Here is an 8909-nt window from a genome sequence, read left to right as displayed (position 1 = left end):
AAATGAAAGAATGAACAAACTTTCCTTGTTGAAAAATCTGAGATATTAAATTTAGGACCTTACAATATCATGTATAACACAAATTTACACCCTACAGTTCTATTTGTTATGCCTATTCATCTGACAAATTTAAATATTAACATTTAGACATTACATATATATATATATATATATATATATATATATATATATATATATATATATATATATATATATATATATATATATATATATACATATATATATATATATATATATACATATATATATATATATACACATATATACATATATATATATATATAAATAAAAAAACACATATATCATGAATTTTAATATTAAAGCTAAGACACTATAATGTTATATATAGTATGAATTTAGAACAGTTTCTGCTCAATCATCTCTGATTTATCTGAAATTTTGATTGCATGGATGTATAATCCAATATGCAAATAATCTCTGATTTATTGAAATCGGGGAAAAAAATGAAAAAAATCCATGAAAAGTTCCATAATAACAAAAATTTGCCTACATTATATATGATAGGCTACTAACTTACCCTATTAATTAAATATAAAAGTTTAAAACATACAATATTAGTGTGTATACAAGACCAATTTACCCAACTAATTAAATATAAAGACTTAGACCCGACAATACTGTATCTAATACAAACTTACCTGACTAGTTAATTATACAGGTTTAGATCCTACAATATTAGTATTAGTAGTATTTACCTTTATTTATTTAACCAGACAATCCCATTGAGATTAGAAATCTCTTTTACAAGGGAGACCTGGAAAAATAGCAGCCATACAAGTTTTATAAGTTATATAAAACAGATGCATGATACACAAATTAACAATAATCTGTAAAACAATAGAACAGATGGACAATTATTCAAGGTCAGTGGCCTCTAAAGAAAAACACTGACATTCCTCCTTCACTGCATTCTTTAGGATACTCTCAGACGCATTAATGGACACGAATGTTTCTAGTTTAAGACGTTTTTGAAGATCATATATAATACATGCTTATATGATTAACTAAATATAAAGGTTTAGACCCTACAATATTATATATAATACACATTTACATGACTCATTTAAATATAAAGGTTTAGACCCTACAATATTATATATAATACACATTTACATGACTCATTTAAATAAAAAGGTTTAGACCCTACAATGTTATATATAAGATGCATTTACATGACTCATTTAAATACTGTAGTATCGGATCTGAAATATATGTTGATTTGATCTGAAATATATGTTGCTTGTCAGAATACAATCAGTTCTTCTGCTGAAGGAAGTCATTGCTGAGATTAGATTGGGAGTCATTATGTCCAGGTAATGATAATTGATTTCAGGGGCCCGAATGGCTCTTTGGGTGTCTTAATGATAGGAGGTTGATCAGTAGGGTCTTGTTCTATGACCAGATGCCTTCTAATTAAGAAATAGATGTGGTGACCTTATACTTGTCCAAAGCATATAAAAGAGACCTTCGGTTATCATTCGGGGAGGTTCATATTGGCTCTGAATCCTCCCAGGCAGTCTCTCTGTCTGATCGATGCTGTTCTTCTTTATAATAAACTTATTGTTAAGCAAGTCAGTGTCAACGGACGTTTTCTTCAACATCTGCACATCCTCGATGTCTAAGAGAAACCACGACAATACGAAGGTTTAGATCCTACAATACACATTTACTTGACTCATTTGAGTATCAAAGTTGCGATTCTTCTGTATCATCCATCCATCCATCCATTATCTATACACTGCTTAATCCTCACTAGGGTCGCGGGGGGGGCTGGAGTCTATCCCAGCTGACTCAGGTGAAGGCAGGGGACACCCTAGACAGGTCACCAGTCTGTCGCAGGGCTACATACAAAGACAAACAAGCACTCTCACATTCACACCTACGGGCAATTTAGAATAATCAATTAATCTCAGCATATTTTTGGACTGTGGGAGGAAGCCGGAGTACCCGGAGAAAACCCACGCATGCACAGGGAGAACATGCAAACTCCATGCAGAAAGATCCTGGGAAAGCCGGGACGCGAACCAGGGACCTTCTTGCTGCAAGGCGAAAGTGCTAACCACTACACCACTGTGCAGCCCTCTTCTGTATCATATTTAATTCAAATGTACCTGACTTATTTGAATAATTTGATTGACTTAACATCACAAATCCAATGCATTAATTCTTTTACTTCCTGCTCCAACCATCAGAGTTTATTGGCATCCATGGACATCACACTGATCGGTTTGGCTGTTCTCCAGCTGTTGGTCAGTGTTTGGTTTGCTTTTATGGGAATTAAGGCTCTGATCGGGGAGATGAAGACGGTATGAATTCAACATAACGCAGTTACACAATCCACATTAATCCAAAATGCTAGCTTCACAATGCTCGGATTGTTAGTACAGTGTAACTATGATTAAGTGTCGCTTCCCAGTTTCTGTCTGATGAAATGTTTCTGTGTCAGCAGAGCAGCAAAGACATTGAGCAACAGTTTCAAGAAGTCACATGTGTCGATTAAAAGCTTTTCATCTCAGCACGTAGATGCATCAAGCAGCAGCAGTGGAAGTTCTGCTTCTACACACTCCAGCTGAAAGTTAACAAAACTGTGTAATGCTTTTGTTTTCACCTGAGTCTCTCTCTCTCTGTGTGTTTGCATTTATTTTTGTGAATGCTTGCTTGAATAAAACATTTTTCATCTCTTCAAAGGTATGTTGCTGTTGAGTTTCAATCAGAAATTTAAGAAATCTCAAATTCTGACTTTGAAATGATATAAAAATGTAAGTTTTTAACAATAAAACGTGTCTAGAATCGCTCAGATCTATGATTCTAAGAGCTATGACTCTCTGAGGTCATTCTGCTGTTGTTGTTGGGTTTTTTTCTTACATTTTGGTCAATTTGTGTAACATTTTGATTGCTTTGTATCTCTTTGCTGCTGTTTATATCTCATGGTGATTTTTTTCCAGTTAGTTCAGGTCATTCTGTAACACATTTTTACTGCTTTGCCTCTGTTTGTAACTCACATTTTGGTTGTTTTGCATATATCTGTTGCCACAGAGTGTCTTTGCGGTCATTCTGTATCTTATTGCGGTTATTATGTTTCTCTTTTGTGTCACATTTAAGTCATTTGATCTAATTTAGGTCATTCTGCATATTAGTTGCCATATTGTGTTGGAAAAACCCTGCTGCTTTTTACTTTCTAAACTGTTGTGCGTTCTCACATTGAATACACAACAAGGATGTAGGCAGAGGGGTTTGATTGTTACATTCGCCACAACAGATTCAGATTCAGTGGCTGTATGAGCTCACAATCATTATTGGAAGAGTGACAGAGTAGATAGAAGACCTGCCCTGTTGGAGGCGTTGCTGTGTCGATTTCAAAATAAGCATCATCTTTTAATTTTACTCTTGATTTTAAGCGAGACTTTTGAACTGATACTTTTATTGTGAAGAGTCGAGAGGCGTTTCCCTGCTGCTGTCTGAGCTGCTCTTTGGGGAATCACTGTCAGAGTTACAGGAAATCTGAGGAAACGAAGTCCATCAGGAGTAGGTACGTTTCCTGCACACAAAATTGCATCTTCCGTTACTTCTAATAATGAATCTGTTGCTTGTTTCTGTTGTTTGAGTTGTGAACTGAATGAGATGTTTAGTCAAAGCTTTACTGCCTGCAACAGAGAGATGCAGGAAAGATGCTCGGAGCTTTCTATAAGGTTGTTTTTCTTTGTTTTTATTTCGTTTCTGTTCAGGTTATCGTGAGTAGTTGTGGTTTTAAACAGTTTCGTGTGTGTGTGTGTTGTTGTTGTAAAACACTGATTTGTTGTTTTTGTGAACGTCTCGTTGCGTCATTGTGTTTGTGTCTGTTGTGAACAGAGATTGAAGGAAGTGCAGCACTTCCTTGGTAATTTCTGACCTTCCTAATATCAAATGACAAAAAAACGGTGACTACTTTTGATACAGTGACGCCACACCTGCTGTTGTGGAAGAACACATTATTACAGATATCAGATACCTCGAATAAGGGCTGGCTGCTGTGTTTTGTGTCTCTTGTAATTTTAGTTTCTTTGTTTTTGTGTCTGTTTGTAAATATTTTTGTCTCTTTGCAGTTGTTTTGTTTCTTTCTCAGGTTGTTTTGCAGATCTTTGTCTTCGTTTTGTGCTTGTTTGTAGCAGTCCCTTTCTATTTCTAGTATTTCTAATTTATTTCTGGTAATTTTGCATCTTTTTATGGCAGTTTTATGCGTCTTTTAGCTTGTTTTGTGCCTATTTGTAGTATTTTTTTCATTTATTTGTGGCCGCCTTTCCTGGTTTTTGTGGTTTGCGTCTCACTAAGGTTGTTTTGTGTCTCGTTGAGATTATTTGAATATTTTTATTTTTTGTGTTCGTTTGTGGTTGTCCTTTTTAATTTATAGTAATTTCTAAGTTTGGGGGGGAATTGTGCATCTCTTTGTGGTTATTGTGTCTGTTTTAAATTGATGCCTATTTGTTGGTAATTCTAGTGTCTGTTGTTATTTTGCATCTTTTAAAGGTTGTTTTGTGTCTGTTTATCAACATTTTGTGTCTCTTGTTGTTTTTGGAGCAGTTTTATGTCTGCAGTTGTATTTACACTAATTGTGACAATTTTTCATCTCTTTTTTGTTTCATGTCTCTTTGTAGTTATTTCTAATCTGTCTGTTTTGCTGTGTTTTTTTTTCTCTTTGATGTTGTCTTGCATATCATTGCATTTGTTTTGTGATTGCCTGTATTTATTTCTAGTTATTTCTAATTCATTTGTTGTGATTTTTCCATAAGTTTATTGTTGTTTTATGTCTCATTAAAGTTGTTTTGTCTGCAAAAATATTGTTTTCTAGTAGCAATTTTGCATCTTTTTGAGGTTGTTTTGTGTCTCGTTGAGATTGTTTTGCTTTATTTTAATCATCTTTTGAGGTTGTTTGTAGTTGTAGTTCTTTCAATTTACACTACCAGTCAAAAGTTTGGACACACCTTCTCATTCAGTGGTTTTTATTTAATTATTTTATAAATTGAAGATTAATACTGAAGACATTGAAAGAACTATAAAAGAACACATATGGAATTAGGTTGTAAACAAAAAAATACGAATCTTCAGTATTAATCTACAATGTAGAAAATAATACAAATAAAGAAAAAGCACTGAATGTGTGTCCAAACTTTTGACTGGCAGTGTGTACAGTCATTTCTAATTTCTTTGTGGTTATTTTGTGTCTGTTTTAAATAGTTATTTGTAGGTTATGTTGGTAATGTTGTCACTGCATCTCTTTAAGGTTGTTTTGTGTCTATTTGTAAACATTTTGTGTCTTTTCAAGGCAGTTTTTTGTGTGGACTGTGTCACTATTCTTCTCTGCATTTTCCATGTGTTTTACAGAGCTGTGCATTTATTTACATGCATGCGTGTTTAGATTCACATTGAGGTTTGTTGCTGTATAAACACTATAGTTTCATGAGGTTTTATGTTATTTTTCACTGTTGTCTTAGTAATCGATCTTTCTAGGATTCATCCTAAAATCTGTTTTCCACGTGGTAGGTGTGAACGATGACCATCCCTGTTGTTAAACAAAAAGCAGTGACTGTGGTCACCGTGGCGACCGAGGCGAAGAGCATGTTTCCTCCACTGTGTCAGATCCTGAAGGCTCTTTGCTACAGTCCAGTCTGCTGCTCGGTGAACAGAGGACTGATGCAGTCGCCTGTGATCGGAGCACTTGGGGTGAGATCATCTCATTACAGATGTTTGAAATGTTCAAGTGCAGCACAGTGAGATGCTCTGCTCTGAATCTTCTGCAGGCTGTGCAGATCATGGTGGGCCTGTTCAACATCGGACTCGGTCCAGGAAGAATGAGTAAACACCCTGAGGATTTCACCAACCTGAAAGCTGCTTATTGGCTGGGTGCCGTGGTAAAATAACACTGTTGTGCTCATATTACCTGAAAACCTTTTCAGATAAAAGCAACAGGAGGACAGTCTCATAGGATAGTATCACCAGTGCTTTCTGAGAAATTATTCAATGGTTGTACCTTTACAGTCCTTATTTTAGTTTATAATGATGAAAAAAGCAGGTGAAAATCCGTATTGTTTTCATTGTGATGAGCTGTTTGTCTCTCTTCAGTACATCGTTGCTGGGAGTGTGTCAGTCTTTGCCGACCGCTTCCCGTCTCGCTGTTTGGTAAGTGAAGAATAAAACAAATCAATTCCTACAGAGTGTTGGCGCCTCTAACTACAGTAATATGTTCTCTCCTCTCAGGTGGGCTTTGCTGTGTTCATGAACATAGTCGGCTCCATCTTTGCTGTGGTTGGCATCGTGCTGTATGCCATAGACCTTGGAGAATCCTCTTGGAGCGGGTGGTGTGACGATAACTTCAATGATGAGTGCAGATTTTTGGCGTACTATGTTCAGGTAAACAGGCTTTTAAAGGGTAAAAGTGTTTTTGTTTATTTTTTTACACTGGAAATGCATCCGATGAAAAACAAAACTGTTTTGTGAGACATGAAAGTTCATCCATGTGTTGCTGCCTCCCACCATGAACGACTGAAAACGCGTCCAACTTTGGTTTTTTGCAACATTCACTGAAAAGACATGATTTTAAGTTAATGGATTGACTTAGTAAAGTCACAAAGAAATGCAAAGTAAAGATTTCTGTTCGCTACACATGAATGAGACAGTAATATTTAATTTATGAACATTTACAACAACATCGACAGCGTGGAAATGCACTTACTGGAAATATTTTCTATTAAAAGTGTATGTTTATTTTGACTGTATTCTTTTAGAAATATTAATGTGAAGATAAACAGGATTTTTTTTTCTTAAATTTATCAGTGTTTTTTGAAGTAGGCCATAGGGAAGTGTTGATTGCAGGGCTGTAAAAGGAACAGTTTTACAAGTGATGCTGCATTTCGACTAGTATTTGTCACTAAGGAGCATTCAGTAGAATCAGTTTCATTTAAACCAAACAGTCTAAGAATCTCTTTTGTGCTCTGTTTGTTTGTATCAAATAATGATTAGTACTGGGATTAGTTAAGTGTAAAACTCTGCAGTTTCTGGCTTTTTTTGTCCTTTTCACATTTTTCCTCACTGTGAGCTCATTTTTCACTGCAGTATAAAGTCCTGCTCCTCCATGAAAACAGCACAAGTAGAAGCAACAAAAGTAAAAACCTAGAATTGACATGTGCAACCTTTTTCCCAGTTTGGAAAACAAAAAGTGACTAAACATATGATATATATTAGTATTTTTTAACCAGGCTGCATTTATTTTATTGATCAGTTCACCTGAAAACTGTTTTTTTTTTTTTTAACCAAAAAGATTTTTACCGAATCTGATAGAAAATAGTTTATTCTTGGGGCTTTTCAAATGAAACATGTACAATAATGTAATTTTGATGAAATATTGCATTTAAAGCTTAGATTTGGTAAATTTTTGTGATGTAACCAAAATTTCTTCCTTTGATAAATGGTGTCATTTTGGCAGATAAAAACAAAACAAAACATACATTTAAAACCCACTGGGGGGTTCTGTGGTTCAGAGGGTTGAATCCTCTTTGAGTCTAAACTGAATTCTTTCTTTCTCTCTCATTTCTTATGTGACAGCGATTGTTGACAGGAATGGATGTGACTTTGATCGTCCTCGCCGCCTTCCAGCTGTGTGTCTGCATTAGCTTCACAGTTCTGGGCATCAAGGCTCTGGGCTACAGGGAGAATGTAAGAATCATGATCCAAATAACTGTAGTCGTGTTGCCGCTGCTGGACATCAGAAATGTCTGGTACAGCTGGATTACTATTTGTGTTAGAACAATACAAGTAACACTTTAAAAAACTGTTGAATTGTGAGCTTTGTTGCTTCATTGAAGTTGTTGTTTGTCTGCAGGGCGTCGCAGACGTTGAGAATTACCAGCCTCTACTGAAGGAAGTCCTCATGACCAGCCCTGGTGCTTAAAGCCAACTCACACACACACACACATACAGAAGCATTTCAATTTTTAAAAAAGCATGTTGTTCATCCTTGCATTAATTCTTAAACAGCTGGCAGCAGAACCACTCCACAATGATATGGCTGATATATACTAAAGGGAATGCTTACTCTAGAGTCCATTTAATGTGACTCTAAATGCTTTAATTCTTCTTTTTTGTTGCTTGAGAATATTCTTTTAAACTTGCTGAATAAAAAGTGTTAAAATGGAGAAAGCTGTGTTCATTTCAATTCAACAGTTCTACAGTTTCATTTAGCAGATGCTTTTATCCAAAAAAGACGTACATGTGAGAGTAAATACAACACAAGCAAGGATCTAGTCAGGAGAAAAAGCCCTGTATAAGAACGATAAAACAAGTTCAAGTGTGATAATAGAACCATGGTGTCTACAGGCATTGCGTGTGGGTAATAGGAATTTTTAAATTATATATTTTTTGTTGTTGTTGCTTTATGCAGTCTGCCAAATGCAAACTGAGAGGGGTTCTGCAAATTGAACAGCATGTGATAGCTCATTCCACCACCAGGGAACCACAGAAGAAGAGTCCAGCTATCGACCAACCCTGCTATGGTGGTTGTATCAGGAACCTTTTGTTGGCTGAGTGTAGTAAGCGGGAGGGAGTGTGGACCTGAATGAGTGAGTTCAGGTAGGAAGGAGCTGTTTTTATTGTAGTTTTGAATGCAAGTGTCAGAGTTTTGAATTGAAGTCAGTGAAGCGATCTGAACAGCGGGGTGTCGTGCTGTTTCTGGCTGGTTGAAAACCAAATGTGCTGCTGTGTTCTGGATCATCTGCAGAGGTTTGACCGTACATGCAGGGAGGCCTGCCAGTAAGAAGTTGCAGTAGTCGATGCCTGATATTACGAGAGTTTGGACCAAGAGTTGTGCTGCATGCTCAGACAGGAAGGGTCTGATCTTC

At 36.0% G+C, this 8909-nt stretch overlaps 1 protein-coding gene across 1 annotated transcript; it reads left to right on the top strand.

Annotated features, from left to right (window-relative positions):
• Positions 1 to 3420: 3420 nt before the first annotated feature.
• LOC111578044 (uncharacterized) lies at positions 3421 to 8211 on the top strand. Its single transcript, XM_023284625.3, has 7 exons — positions 3421 to 3571; positions 5560 to 5739; positions 5817 to 5927; positions 6139 to 6195; positions 6274 to 6426; positions 7618 to 7728; positions 7895 to 8211. The coding sequence occupies exons 2-7, from the start codon at positions 5569 to 5571 to the stop codon at positions 7961 to 7963; spliced, it is 672 nt and encodes a 223-aa protein (XP_023140393.2). The 5' UTR covers positions 3421 to 3571; positions 5560 to 5568; the 3' UTR covers positions 7964 to 8211.
• Positions 8212 to 8909: the final 698 nt, after the last annotated feature.

The sequence above is a fragment of the Amphiprion ocellaris genome, chromosome 9 (assembly GCF_022539595.1).
Source record: "Amphiprion ocellaris isolate individual 3 ecotype Okinawa chromosome 9, ASM2253959v1, whole genome shotgun sequence".
Lineage (NCBI taxonomy): Eukaryota > Metazoa > Chordata > Actinopteri > Pomacentridae > Amphiprion > Amphiprion ocellaris.
The sequence above is the reverse complement of the archived record's forward strand: the minus strand, read 5'-3'. Positions and strand labels throughout refer to the sequence as shown.

Bases quoted from the DNA above. Each gene is read 5' to 3' on its own strand.
- LOC111578044 (XM_023284625.3), top strand. From the start codon at position 5,569: ATGACCATCCCTGTTGTTAAACAAAAAGCAGTGACTGTGGTCACCGTG. The intron at 5,928-6,138 runs GTAAAATAACAC...GTCTCTCTTCAG, and splicing joins CTTATTGGCTGGGTGCCGTG to TACATCGTTGCTGGGAGTGT. The intron at 6,196-6,273 runs GTAAGTGAAGAA...CTCTCCTCTCAG, and splicing joins GCTTCCCGTCTCGCTGTTTG to GTGGGCTTTGCTGTGTTCAT.